Source organism: Mesitornis unicolor, unplaced genomic scaffold, assembly GCF_000695765.1.
Source record: "Mesitornis unicolor isolate BGI_N332 unplaced genomic scaffold, ASM69576v1 scaffold14455, whole genome shotgun sequence".
NCBI classification, from domain to species: Eukaryota; Metazoa; Chordata; class Aves; order Mesitornithiformes; family Mesitornithidae; genus Mesitornis; species Mesitornis unicolor.
In genome coordinates this window covers 5,744-20,763 of record NW_010187585.1, presented here as the reverse complement: position 1 = coordinate 20,763, position 15,020 = coordinate 5,744, and the positions used below count along the sequence as shown (strand labels likewise).

Below are 15,020 nucleotides of genomic sequence, written 5' to 3'. Positions count from 1 at the left end.
TTGTAATACAACTGGTTAAAAGATTCATACTTTTCAAAACCTGGAGGAACATTAGCTTTAGCAAAAAAAAATTAAAAAAAGAAATTAATCACCTTTTATCACTCTACTTTTTAGTTAAGTCTTATTAAAAAATACCTCAAATGTTTCCCTCTTCAAGAGAAAGAAAGTAGGAGTGATAATGGCAACAGAAATACATATCCAGATCAAATTATGAGAGAACAAATAAAAAAAGTGCACCTTTCTGAAGTGACACGGATTCTTTCATCATTGGAGGAATTGAATCTGTCATCCTTTTCTCTAAAATATTCTTCTATGCACTGTTCTTCAAAATCATGGACTTTTTTCAGTTCATCCTCAGTTATGAAAAGTTCTGTGGAAACAGTGGAAAAATGTGAATTTGGCAAAGTTTAACACATGAAATGAACTACATTATTCTTACTGTGGAATTCATGGACTAAGCGTATAAAAGCAGGCTTCAAATTTATCTGGCATTTTGGTATGAAGGCAGACAGATGCAGTTACTTGCCAAATTAGTGGCTTCAATGATATATGATACTGGAGACAGAAACACTTAAGCAGACAAATACTGAGCAAACATGAATGTGTTTTGATTGCATGAGATTTAAACACAGGTGCTGGTCAGGTCCTGGGGAGCCAGTGGGAGCCAAAGCCCACCTGTAACCTTACACAAATATAATCTAATTAGCAGGCTGATAGGAAAGGAGCCTGAGAGTACAGAGGGTCTAATTTGTCATGGCAAGAGCTGACATTTGCAGGCAGCAGCAAGGGCTGAGGCAAACTCTGTGGTGTGAGTGGGAGAAGAACACTATGGTTGCGCTTGCATCTCCAGTGCCAGCAAATGGCTCCAGCTCCCTCCTCATGGAGAAGTGGGCTGTGGCAAGGGCTAACGTTGGAAAGAGATGCACATCCCTTAGTTACCTGCCTTTGGCATATATAATGGGGGAGGTGGAGATCTACTTTGAAGAACTAGGTAGAGAAGAAGAGGAAAAGGGTTATTAAAATAATCTGACAGGTTTTTCAGTTGATAGTCAAGTGTGTGGAGAAACCACTCCTCCAGTTTGAATCTGTGTCAAGGAGAGAATATGTATTTACACACATACATCTTCTCACCATCTCTCAGCTTATCTGGGGAAAAAAGTGTTTTGGGTTAAAGTATGTGCTGTTTGCTCAAGAAAAAAAGACTTTTATTTTCAGAAACAAAACTGAGATCTGGAAGTGTGATGGACTGTAAGAAATAACAGACCTCTAGCAACAGCAAAACAAACGCCAGTGCTTTGAAGGAACACAAGTGGGGAATAACCCCTAAAAGTCCCAGAAAAACATAGCCTTACTAATGTTCAGAGGAGAACTAAGGGATTGGATAATGCAGATAAAACTAACTAATTCAGGTAAAAATTTTGCAGTTAAAAGTAGTTCTCTGCTGGAAAGATTATTGAGATCCTGGACTTTACCTTCTTTTATGTTCAACACTAGATATTACCAATGGCACTGGAAGGTCCCATTCTGTAAATTGTCTAAGACTTACTTAATCCGTAGTCTCTCTCATCTGGGTCGCTTTCATGCTTCCGCCATCTGCAGCAGAGGTGTTGGAATATCATAGTCATATGACTGAAAATTATCAGAGGTGGTGGGAGAACAGGTCTTTCATGAAATGTCATGATTAGCTGGTATCTTTGAAACTTCCATACTTGGTTTGATATGGATTTGACTTCAAAAAATGTATTGCTAGAAGGTGAGAAGAGGAAAATAACGTCAGACTGAAATTATTTTGGATTCTTTGCCACAGATGATATGACAGCACCTTAACTAGACACATTTCACCAAGAGTGGCAAATGTTTCCTTGTTGGAAAAAGAGGAAGAAGAACAAAAAGAAATTAATGTTTGTGCTTCAGCAAAACACAGTTGCAATCAGCCATTTCAAAAGTATCTTACTTTTATAATATGCTGCTTTTATGGCTACATCTGCTCTGCATAACCACTGAGTCTTACAACAACCTGATGAAACAGGACAGTATTTTTATTCTTGTTTTTCCATATTGGGAATGAGTGATGCCATACATTAACTTCAATTTTTTTGGCTTCTCTGTCCTGACTCCCAATGGGTGTCTGTCCTTGGAAACAGGACAATGTGAACAACTTGGCATTTCCCTCATTCCCTGTAGACAAGCTACTGTCTCTTTCTCTCTCACTTGCACATCCTCTTAAAATGACTCTCAGCCAAAGTCTTCAGCTTAGCAGCTGCCTTAGGTTCTGACTAATGTCCATCTCCCCAGGTCCACACTTTGCAATGTGTCACTCACTTGAAAACAGCAATGAGGAGGTTCACCAAAAGGATGTTTGCAACCAAGAGGTAACAGGCCATGATGGCAGGAACGATCCATGCTCCTGTCTTGCAGGGAGGTAGCTGGATTATTTTGCCATCTTCTCTGGTTTCATTTTGACCACAAGGAGCTGGGAACAAAAATGCAAAACAATGCAAAATAGGAACAAATCTTAATTTTTCAATGCTTTTTACAGAAATACTTAAAACTGATCTACCTGCCAAAGAAATATCTTCCAAATAACAGTGTCCCTGGTGCTCCCCCAAGAAGTTTGCATTTGCCATTGCAGATTTTACAAGCTGTGGTTCTTGTTACAGTGTGTTATTTGCCATGAATATCAAGATATCCCCCCCAGAAACTGCAAAAGACATGCCTGGTGTGAGTAAGCTGCCTGGTTCCATATAGCTAAAAAGTCATAGTACTTGGGTAGTGATTAGCAGCTGTGCAAATAAAATAATCAAAGTGTTTAATCCTGGAAAAAGCTTAGGTATTATTTTTTAATGTTGAAAGTTAGGTCTTTTTTGATTGATAGAGTGGGATATGATAAATAGCATAAGGCAAAATAAGTACATGAAAGTAAATTAAAGAGTAGACATTTATTGTTGTGCATTGTACTGCTCGGAGCCTCCCTGGGATGTATTCGTAATGACCCTCTGCTTTTCAGGACTTTTGACTGCATGCCTGGAAACAGTGAGGGAGATTACCAGATTTTTACTGTACCAAGTAAAAGGACATATAGGAAGCAAAGCTGTCACCTGTTTCTTCTCCAAGTGCTTTGGAACCAAAATGTTCTCTGTATTAATATCATAGAACTGAGGTGGAGGAGAGAAAACATTGTGAAATAGTTTTCCATACTTATTTTTTAACACGCCTTCATGTGTATAGGTGATCTGCATTTGCAAGTGTAGGTTCAGTTGATGTCTTTTGAGCCTCAGTCCTGGCGGTCCTAAGTATGTCTCTAATCAGCTCTTCAAGAAAATTGAAGAAATGGCTTACATATACAGACCACCTTAGTAAATTTTGCACAGCACTACTGCTACCTTCCACTTGTCCCCATCCAAAAGAAGTTTAAGTGAGGAATTTTCAAAGTGCTCAGCACTGGTTCTGCTCCTGTTGATACCAAAGAGAGTTTACCCCTGACATCATGGATGACAAGGTTTGTCAATCCCATATGTTCTGTAAAATTCCACCTTGTGTCAACAAATCCATGATTTCCAATACCAGGTATTACTTCTCAGAAAGGTCCTCCTGATCTTGGTTCACAGGGCATGCGATTCAACTGTGGGTATCTATACTGGCAACCATATGATATGTGATCTGGGTACCTGGTTTTGGGCACTACATATAGCTGTTAGACTACTACATGCCGAAATAATTTAGCCCTGCAAGACAGAAGAATACATTGGCTTCAAACATGACTTCTCCCAGGATATTAAACTCATGGAAAAATAAATGGCCAACCCAAATACAAGCAGTACTACTATTACAAGCCGCTTTGTTGTGTCTGGACCCACAGTGTCACTAGTTCTTCCTACTTATAAAAATACATTTTATTAGTGGAACAGGCTGAGAGCATGCAATTCTTCATTTCTCAGAAAGCATTACTTTGCAGAATGCTTAAGTTAGTGCTGATTTCATGCTCCTCGCTCTGTTCCAAGCAACAGTTTCATTTAAACATTCAAAATGCCATCTGTGAGCTGCTGTGAGTGTGGGGCTGTATGCACTCAGCCTTCACCCATCAGAAATTGGGACATTCAGTATCTCTTGGTATCAGTACTCAATGCAAGACTTACATTTCTCCTGGTGTGGAAACACTAACTTGCTTACGTGTTGATTCGGAGTTACAAAGTCCAACACAACACAACACTGAAACCCATAACGATTTCATCAGTAACGGAACAATCACTCTATCAGTTGATGAAACCTGTTGTCCTTTTGTGTGCTAAAGAACAGAACAATTAATGTCTTTTGTAGCAATGAGAGACATTTTTAAAAAGTATATTTTAAACCTTAGATCAATGAGAGAAAAATCTCAGCTCAAAGTCTTGTTACAATTCTATTATCTCATTTTTTTCTATTAAAAAGAGAATTTAATCTTAAAAAAAATCTTTGACAACTTTCAAGGCAAAAAATATATCTCCAGCTTTATTTGTCTGCAACAGAGCATTTAGAATACCATTAAAGCATTCCTGTCATTATAATGCATAGTGACAGCCAAACTAGACTTCCTACATAGACAAGCTCCCATAGTCTATTCTATACATGAATAGATGTTCAGCTTGACTTGAAGGTTTCAAATATTTTTCTCTTTTGCATGTTCTGATGTGGGAACAGTTTTTAAATAACAAGGGAATACTAATCTTATGCCTTATTTTGTGGAGAACTAAGCTACCATTTAATCATCACATCTTCAGGTCCATGAAAAAATGTGTGATGTGTGTCCAAAATGCAAAAGCCTGTGTTCCACTGCACATCACTGAAATTAACATCATATTGCATCTTTAAATTATAACATTAATTTAAAAGTTGTTTTGTTCCCCCCCCCCACTACTAAATAATAGGTTTGTTTAAAACAATTACTGCCAGAAAACCAGAAACACAATTTTCTCTGTCTCTGAAAATGGACAGAGGTATCTGGTGGGAGGTTAAATGTAGCAATGATATTATTTTTAGATAATGAAGATACTTGTTTACATTTAAGAATTAGAATTCTGTTTGTAGGGCATGAGAAGACTTTGTTGTGGTGACCCGGGACAATTCACCTCCCCCATCTGAGTATATACAGTCCCAAGCATGTTTTATCTCCTTGTTCGGATAACCTGGGGTGGTTCACTCCCCCCTCCCTTTGAAGGCCAGCTACAGATTTTGGAATCTGGACAGCAGCATCTGCATTATATCAGTTGGCTAATGAGCAAAACAGGACATTACATATGCAAGATATGTTAATCAGTGCAATTTTTATTCTCCATCCCTGCAGTGCTTTCCCTAGATCTTCACTCCTGAGCAGGGCTGCACTGTGTTGGGTCCCCATTTGATCAGCATCGGAGTCCCAGTGCTCCTACTGTGGTAACACTATGCATCCCATAGAGCCAGAGCTTTCACTTGCTGAGTGTGGTGCCTCATCTCTGAGGGATCTGCACCTGCTTTTTGTGTATAATACTGTCTGACCATTTTAATTACGCTTTTAGAAATGCAGTAAATTCTGTAGTACATGCAGTAACATATTGCAGTGACAAACTTTTTCAAAGCACAATTTTAACATGTTTGAAAACATATCTTTTTACATTACAGACTTGCTTTAGCAAAAAATACATAGGGTACTTAATTCTAGTGACATGTTTTGCTGAAGTAAATTCTGTTAGTATAACTATGTGCATATTTCAGGTAACTGAAAAACCCAGGTAGTCTGACACCTATAGGGCATTGGATAAAGGTAGGACATTAAGGCCTGAACTCAGGCTTTAGAAAATAATAATTGGCTGGAATTTTAATTTCAATTACATGCATTAACTTCAATCAGTTTTCAAACACAGTATCCTCACATCTGTGGATGTACATATTTTTTGCATCTTTCATTTCCTTTTCTGCACTCTCCTCTTGTGCTTATTTTTTCTTCCTGGCTCCCGTTTACAGTTTCCTGTATGGACCTTTCCTGCTACATACCTGTCCCTTCCTCTTTCTGGGGCAGCAAATGGCTGCAAAGCAAACAGCAGAAACCCACATCTCTGTGTCTTTCAGGCCTAAAGTGGCAGCAGAGTTTGGAAAGAATTTGTTTCCCTGCTGTAATTACTGTCATGACAGGGGCACTGCTCGTTTTTACTGTGTATTGGGTGGAGAGCTTAGGAAAAAACACTTGCAAATTTCTGTGTCATGAGTCCTCCTCCACCTGCACCCTTCCAAAGTAGTTGTGGGAATATTGGAGAGAGGAAAGTGCACAACTGAACAGTTTGTTACAGTTCGTTAGTTTTTTGCCTTTTTTGAAAACTTCTCATGTACAAATGGATACCACTTTTATACTACAAGTTGATTTCTTTGAAAACATAAACTGTGGAATGGATTCACATGATCACAATTCTAAAGAATAAGGACACTCATAAGTGTGTATCAACTAGCTAACAGGCCTCTTTTTTTTTTTTTCCAGTCTGTAAATGCACTTTCATAATCCTGTTTATGAGTATATAGGCACCTTCCAGTTTTGATCTGTGCTGAACCCAAAGGATGTGATTTTTTAAAGCAAATGTCTAAGCAACCTTACCAGCTTGCCAGGTTGGCAAATACTGAAAAAAAGCTAAGTGAGCTGCCTAAGGCTGTCCACTTCTACACTGACAGAGAAAATACTGAACTCTGGAAACTCTGAATCTCGCATCATTGCTCTGTTCATCAGCAGAAACATTCAGGGAATTGAACAGTGTCTCATTACTTCAAAAAAGTTGCTTTAACTATAGCACTGTGACCTTACATGTTGTTTCTTGCCCTCAGCCACATTGAAAATGACTTCAAAGCAGTTCTCCAATCTGCTGGTATTTTAATAATAATTTATAGTAAATCGCTGTATTTTTTTTGTTCTCTGCAGTGCTTTCTCCCTCCTCCTCCTTGCCACATTAAAAATATCCAACCAAATAGAACCCAACATATAAACTCAGAGGAGAGCTAGGAAGGGGAATACTACTACAACTTTCAAAGAGAGACTTTCAAAATGGTGGGTAGGCTGTGCCCAAATTTTATCCTGTGCCTTTGTCTAACAATGCTAAAAATATTGCTGGTGCTGCAGAGCTGTAATACAGATGAAAAAAAAAAAGTTTTTTTCATTTACACTAAGAAATCTTCAGTAATTTAAAAAATTAAATCTAACAAACAGATTAAGAATTTTCAAGAATTCTGAAGAAGTCTTTTGTAGTGATTATACGTTCCTCTTGAGTTCATTGGATAGTTAAAACCTGTGTATAATCATCTTTCATCTTCCAAAATAACTGCATTCTGGTTACCTGGCATTCCTCCTATACAAGTGAAAGAGAAGGAGGCCTCATCTTGTTATCTTAAACTATGCAGGTTTTTCCAATAAGACAGTAAGCACAAAGAACAAACACAACTCAGACTGATCTTCAGATTTCAGATGGCACTTCAAATACTGTCAGCTAGAAAAAAAATCCAGATGCAAATCTGACATGTGAGACATCAGGCAAATCTGAAAACCAGCCCAAACCAAAAACCCCAAATGTATGTTGGCTAACAGTACTTTCAGTTGTTTTGCCTTCTGAGCATAGGAAAATGTGAGGTCTACTGCTGATTTTCTACAGGTGACTGCCATTTCTCATGCTGCTATTTTTGTCATCTAGATTTTTTTTACCAATCAAACTAATTCTTTGGATAATCCTTTCCTCTTCATCATTTTGTATGTGCTTCTGTGTCCATTGTATTCTGGAGGAGAAGATAGCTTGGTAAGGTGAAAACCAAATTCTTTGCATGTAACAACTGTGTTGTGAATTTTTTGGCTAAAATTGGCAGCAACAGTGCTGAAGTAAATGAGGTGAACCGAGGGAGAGATTTTACAGCATTTGTGGATTTTTTTCCAGACAGACATTCACTAAAGCAGCTAAGCTGCTGGTTGCTGCCCCACAGATCCCATCGGGCAGCACAAGGCTCATCTGGATTAGGAAAGGCAGCCCAAAAGCATACACCACCACTGGTTCCCTGACCTGGATCCTCCTTCCTCCTCCTTCCTAACCTGGCTGTGATGAGCTGTCAGTCTGAGAGTAACTAGTTTTTGAGACTAGTTTTGAGTTTTGCTCTTTTTGTTGAATTTACATGAAAATTTGTACAAAGTTCTAAAAGATTTACTCTGCAGTGTTTTTTTGTGGGTTGTTTTTTTTTCCCCCTTTGCAATTGGTTGAGGGTCAGGAATTTGTAGGAATATGATATTTATGTACATCACTGATAAGAAACACCACCACTGAAAAGTGTATTAATACTCCCAGAAGTGAGGATGTGATTCTGTCCCCACTTCTGAGTTGATGATGAGATCACAAGCCAACAGGACACTAATGCACACTCCAGTTAACATATGTACTTAAAAAATGAAACGAATACAGAAATTAAGGGTAAAAATCTAAATGTATACAACATGCACTATTTAGAGCGAGGCATTTAGCTAGTGTTTTAAGAGTGCAGTGTGCTGACATAAAAATCAGAGTAGACCCACTGGATGGACAGGCTGCCAGCTGATGAGATGGATCCAGACATTGTAGCTGGTCAGCCTTAATAGCATGCTTCACAGATCAACAGAAAATGAAAAAAAAAAAGAAAAGTAAGTTAGAAATTTTAGAGTAGCATGCTTTTTTTTTGTATATTTCTCAGACACTAGGATAATCTCTAGAAGCATGGCTCAAATGTATTTGCAGTTCCAAGACCAGCATTTTTCTTGAATCTCAAACTTGGAAATAGCGTTGCAATATTAAAAAACAAAAATATAAAGAAAACTACAAAGAAACCCTTTTGGTTTGCTAAAATAATATTAATAAAAAATTCTGCTTCAAGATATAAAATTCAATTGCAGTTTAGATGTAGCATAACAATTTTAGAATGTGTTTACCTTATTTGAGAAAGTACAAACACTGTAGTACTCTAACATGAATACAGTGGCTGATTTAGCTTAGAACAACTAGGAAAATACATATAACAAAAATTTCGAAATAGTGAAAAAAATGTAAGTATACTAGTAAAACCTTTTGGGTGCCAATCAGGTCATTTTGATTGCATAACAACATCACCAACCATTTTCTCATGTTCCTATTCTATTTCAGAGGTAACATTTTTGAGACAACCAAGTCTCAGACAGACATGACATATTGCATGTATTTTGTGCTGAAAAAGTGGCAGATTCTAATTCTCTGCATCATCTGTCTCTCAGGAAGGAGGAACTAGGTCCTGCTTTTTGTTTTGGCATCACCACTTCTGCTGCACCTCCTAGTTTCCTTGACACAGAGAGAACAACAAGTCTATGCTTACAGCTGGAGTTGAAACCATCAGGAATTTTGCCTTCTCTAAGCCTCATGCTTAGATGCAATTATGCTGCATCTTTTTCCAAAGTTTAAAAGCTGGGCATTGGAGTAACACACAAGACTACCCCTCAATCCTCATGCAAGGGTATGGAGCCTGCCACCCTCTTTTCATATTTAAAAAACATGCTTCATCCAAAGACACTTTAGTTTCTCAGGTTTCGGGGTTCTAAACTATAATCAGCACTTCGTTAAAAAAAATACCAATAACTTTTTATTCAGCCAGTTGCCATGTTTGTTGCACTATGGTAGTTACTTAATATAACATCAATAAACGGCCACTTGTAGAGGGACAGACAGAATTCTGCTTGTGGAAGAAAGTCATAGTTTAATGGAATAAACCTTTATCTATCTATTATGGTTTTGGAGCAAGATGAAGTTTTATACTCCCAGTTATTATGCCTTTGAAATGAAATGAATTTGAAAAAAAAAAAGAAAAGGGAAAAGGATAAAGATGAGGGAATTGGATAAAACGTTGTGAGAAGCTGTGTGACTTTCGGTATTTGTTTACTTCCTTGCATGCAACGCTACTTCTGAAAACAAAGTGGGGAAGTAAATATAAAAAAGAGATTTCATCTGTAAGGATTCTGGGCTAACCAGGAAGCAGAAATGAAGATGGAACTGCTGAAATATCTGCCATGTGATATATATACATCTGTCTGTCTGTAACTCTGTAAATTAGGGGAATTATTCATAATATGGATACATTTGTAACCTTAACCATCTCAGTAAAAATCAGCACCTTTTTTTCCATTGAAACTTGATTAATATTGAACAAGCAGAAGGTAAATTATGAGTACACTGACTTTTCCTAAGTTGGTACATAGGATAAAAAGGAATATCCTAAATAGAGCTTTAATGGGCGCCCTCTGCTACTGGAAAAGATGATACTCGCTTCTAAATGCAGCCAAGGCTTACTCATGTTTAAGTAGGAATGAAGAATATCAGTTGCGTGTCAACATTTGCTACAGATACATTGTGATTCTTAGTTTGTTCATCTACCACATCATTTCTCATGACCACCCTTCTCCTTTGGTGTAATGCACCAGGTGGCACCAGGAGCTTTAATTTACATAGAAAACTGGCATTTTCCTGAACACCAGCCAAATGAGTCCTGAGGAGATATATACGAAACACTGGCTTTTGTTCTGTTTGGACTAGTGAGCACAGTCTTGCCTTCCAAAAAAGAAATAAAGCAAAATTCTAATAATGGATCTACTGTTCCCTAAGAATTGCATCACATGGTTTAGCATAAAGGTGGTAGCAATGAGTAGGTAACAGAAAAGAAAACACATTGGATTAGATCCTCATGAAGCGCAGGAGCTGAAGGTCTAACCCGATATTATTAGACTTGATGCTCAGTATGAAGTTACGTATAAAGCATTTAGGTCTAAAATCAAACCAATGGATGAGAAAAAAACAAGTGACTTTTTATGTCCCAGATATACCAACAAACTCATGGTGGGTACCAAGTGGGGTATTCCTGTCACCATCTAGTAAAAAGGAACCATTTAAAACATTCTTTATATACAAGATAATTTAGCATTACAGATTTCTGGTTAAGTAATTACAAAGTGATGTCAGAAGCATGTTCTAAAACTGATACCGCAATATTAGCTGAAAAAATATTTTTGTGGCCATTCTCTGTGATGAGGGAGTTCCTCTATCCTGAGCCATTTATTGAGCACACATATATGATCTAATAGGACATCATCTGATCAAAGTTGGATACCTGACTTTGGAGTATGAGAATCATAAACTTGCTTACGGTCTATCTGGTCTGCAAACACTTCCCCATAGATCATCCAATACGGCATGTAAAAAATGTTTTTTGCCAGCTTCCACGAAGGTTCCTCATTGGGGAAGAGGATAGCCTGCCTTGCGACACCAAAGCTCATCAGAACCACCAACATGATGATAACAAAGTACATCATGTCTATCATCTGCATGTAATGACAGGAAAAGAGAGAGAGAAGAGACAAGAATTAGACAAGAACGTATTTGCCTATATTCCCATTATTATATGCTGCAGAAAAAGTTTGTAAATGTGAGAAACAGAATTTTCAAAAAATGAATTTTGAAAAGCCATTCTCAGTTTTACACATAACAAATTTAATTTTCAAAGTAGTGAAGCAGTATTATTGTGTCCTTGGTTCTACCCAGTGTTGCTTTTAAGAACAATTTAAATGTTATGAATAGGCTTGAAAATATAAGATACCATCTGGTCACACCAGACAAGAATATCGGTCCATTGGTATCAGCAGCCTGGTCTGGGTATGGGTCAGGAGATGATGTATTGTTTATAGGCACCTAGCAGCAATTGTACTGAAACAAAAGGGCTGACATGGATTATTTTATTCACTCGTCGTCATTGTCCTGGAGCAAAGGAAGGAAGCTGCATCTAACATAAGGAGTAACGGGTAGCAGAACAGCGTGTTACTGCAACATAAGGGACACCATGGTGGTAACCAGTGAGAAATGAAAGCTGTGATACTGGCTGGACTATAGATCAGCTTGGTGGGGGAGTCTGACAAAAGCCATATTAAAAAAGAAATAAATGCAGATAACACAGACTCTCAACTCTATTATTCTCCATTGTTGATGGTCTTATTAGCATATGCATGAGTTTAATTAGTGCTTGCAAACAGTGCCCACCCATTCAAAATATTCCTAGAAAAAGTAGGACAGCAATCCTAGGAGGTGCTGAATAGAGGCTGAAGATTGGAAGAGGAGCTGTACTAGAAAAGACCCTCCAGAGAGCAGATCAATGGGCATCAAGGAGGTAGAGAAGAGAAGCTCTATAGCCCAAAATGAATGTGAAAAAAATGGGAGTCCTGCAAGGTCCCTGGTAAGATCCCTTTAAAACATTTAGTTACAGGTTTACTTATAGGCTTATTATGAAAGAGCTGCTTTTCACAGGATTGGATGCAACTTTTATCTCTGCCCAAAACTTATAACAAAACTCCTCTAAACCGAATGAGTTTTAATCTCTTCAGTCTCTACATTTTCTGGCCCAGCTGCATTCTGGCTTCCCTATGAGGCAGGCAAGCAACCAACCTGCACCTCAATCGGTGGCCTTAACACTCCATGGGGGACCTGCTGTAGCTCAAGAACAGGGTTGCTCTTGACAAGAGCTGGTAGAAGAGATCATTTGCAGCAGAGAGATCTGGCACTGCTGTGGTCCTTCTTCAGTTTTAAAACACAAGGAGGGAGACCTGAGGTCAAACTAACACTTGGAAAGTATCTAACAGAAAAGAGAGGGATACAGAAAAGCAAACAGAAAAGGATATTGTCACATTTACTGAGAGAGAGGCTGTCGGAGAAAGACACCTGGAGGGCAGGGCTCTGGTGTGACACACTCAAGCAGCTTGAAAGAAGGAACTGGGGACAAGTGAAAAAAGGTCTTGAGGTACATAAAAATACAGGAAAGAAAGAAGAAAAAAATCACTGGGAAGATGAAAGGAAAATAAATGCTTAAAAAATATATAAAAAAAAGTCAAGTAAATAATCAACATTCCTATGTTATTCAGGGCATTAATCTCTCAAGAAAATCTGTCTGAGGAGGAATTCCGGATCTTTGTATCCCAGAGAGCATCCTGAAATGGGGAAGCTGCATAATTACATTTAGTTCTTACTGCTTTTAGGGAATGAATTTGGAGATGAAACCTGGTTCCCCCTTTATTCTCTGATGAAACTTTTTAAATATATAACATGATATGATGCAATATAATACCTATTATAAAATGTCATGCAACCAAATAAACACAGTGAGTATTTGCTGGCAATTTAAGATGCTTTATTAAATGCTTCCAATGTTTTTGATCAGGAATCACACAGGTTTGACCTGAGGTTGCAGGAAATAAGATTTTCAGTGCCATTCTCTATTCAAGCTCCATATTAGCTTCTCCCTCCTTCAGTTAGGTATCTTCCTAAACTCTCAGTAGTTAGTCTGAAATCCAGTGAAATATAGGAGCGAATTTCCACTGACTGTAGCGGGCAAAGTGTTAGGCCCTTTGGTCTGTAGGGTCAAATTACAACTGCTATTTTAACAAGGCAATGGTAATTTCAATCATTTTGAAGAACTCATTAGTCACCTATTTAAAAAAAGTGATAAACTGAGGAACTGTTGGTGCAGTTTTATGAACAGGCTGGCTCCATTTCCCCTCTTTTATTTGCAGTGAAGCTAAGAAAATGTAGACATTCCCGCACAGTAAGGAAACTGATATACATCTGACTCTTTTGACATTCCACAGTGATTTTATTTCATCCCCAAATAAAAGGAAAGTAAATCTGTCACTGAGCAGAGATCAGAAAAAGCACTTTATAATAACCATATACTGTTACTGAAACTAGAAGATAATAGTAAACTTGTCCACTCAGCTCCTTCCTCCTATCTTCACCTTTGCTTTAGCCTATTGCTTTTAAGCTGGTCAAGCCCATTCCTGCCCCTTGCTTAATTTCACTTATATACTTGTTCATGGTGCCCAGAGGTAAGATGTATTACAACTGTTTTGCTGGATACAGTGTAAAGGCAGGTGAAGAGAGACAGGTTAGGTTCCTTAGCTTTGGAAAGATGGAGAAAGTAATATATTTCCTCCTGAGTCTACAACTTGCTCATGATAGAAGCTCAGGATAAAAGCTCAGATGTTAAGTATAGTCTGTTGAGGAACCAAAGAGCTGTGGTGGTCTTACTTTGTAGAAATATGTATAACCAGCTTGATGTTCTCCATAATGTTGAATAGTACTTGCAAGACCATGAAATGAAAAAGACAGAACCCAAGGAGGGTAATGGGCATGTGATTTAAACAGAACTACTCAAGGGAGTGCATTGCAGCCTGAAGCAAGCAGGTGTAACTACCAGGGAAGCTTGTGCATGATATAAACAGGCTGGCCATTACACAGGGGAATAAGCTTGCAAGAAAATAGATGTGAGGGGCAAATTTCTGTAACTCAAACCAGTTGGACATTGTATGTGTGGGTAAAGTGGATGTGTCAGAGTTGCTGAGTGCATGGAAAGTTGGATGAGGTATGAAAATCAAGTAACAGGAAGGCATAAAATAAAAGAACTTCCCTCCTTTAACAGTTGTCCACACCTTCAGAGTAGTCTGGTAGCAAAATTCAACAACCTCTGAAAGGGTGCTGAGCCTGCAGTGGCTAGTGATTTTCCTGCATTTGTTTTTCACAGAAAGTGGAGTGAGGCTTGACTTATTGTACACATGTGAGAATGACAAAGGAATTGAAATTTAATTATATTGCTGATTTCAACTACTTCCTTTCTGTGTTGACCCAAGGAGAAAAATAAACTAATGTTTATATTGTTGGTGAAGCTGAACTCCTATCAGCCATCCATAATACTGACTACTAGAAGTTTGTTATTCAGGGCCAATCTGTTTATTACTGAACTGGTTTTTACACTGCCTTTACTATCACCACAGCTCTGAAACTTTCTGTGCATGGCACCTCTGAAAAACACAGCAGAGTAGGACAGTAGCTGTCTTTTTAGGAGTTTTAGACTGTGTATTAGGTAAGCCCCAGTGTCCCTCCACCAGATCCCGTGATGAAGGGACATAGTCCAGGTGGGGCAGGAAAGAAACAACAGAAGATAGTGCAGTGTTTTGCCTT

The 15,020-nt window shown here is 38.2% G+C and overlaps 1 protein-coding gene across 1 annotated transcript in view; it reads right to left on the bottom strand.

Moving 5' to 3' along the window:
* Window positions 1-237: 237 nt before the first annotated feature.
* Window positions 238-15,020, bottom strand: part of LOC104541443 (transient receptor potential cation channel subfamily M member 3-like) — a gene marked incomplete at both ends in the record, with an annotated part of 18,758 nt that continues 3,975 nt past the window's right edge. Inside the window, 4 exons of the mRNA XM_010185504.1 lie at window positions 238-370; window positions 1,547-1,746; window positions 2,323-2,473; window positions 11,167-11,341. Of these exons, the coding sequence (XP_010183806.1) occupies window positions 238-370; window positions 1,547-1,746; window positions 2,323-2,473; window positions 11,167-11,341 (659 nt within the window). The remainder of the gene's footprint in view (window positions 371-1,546; window positions 1,747-2,322; window positions 2,474-11,166; window positions 11,342-15,020) is intronic.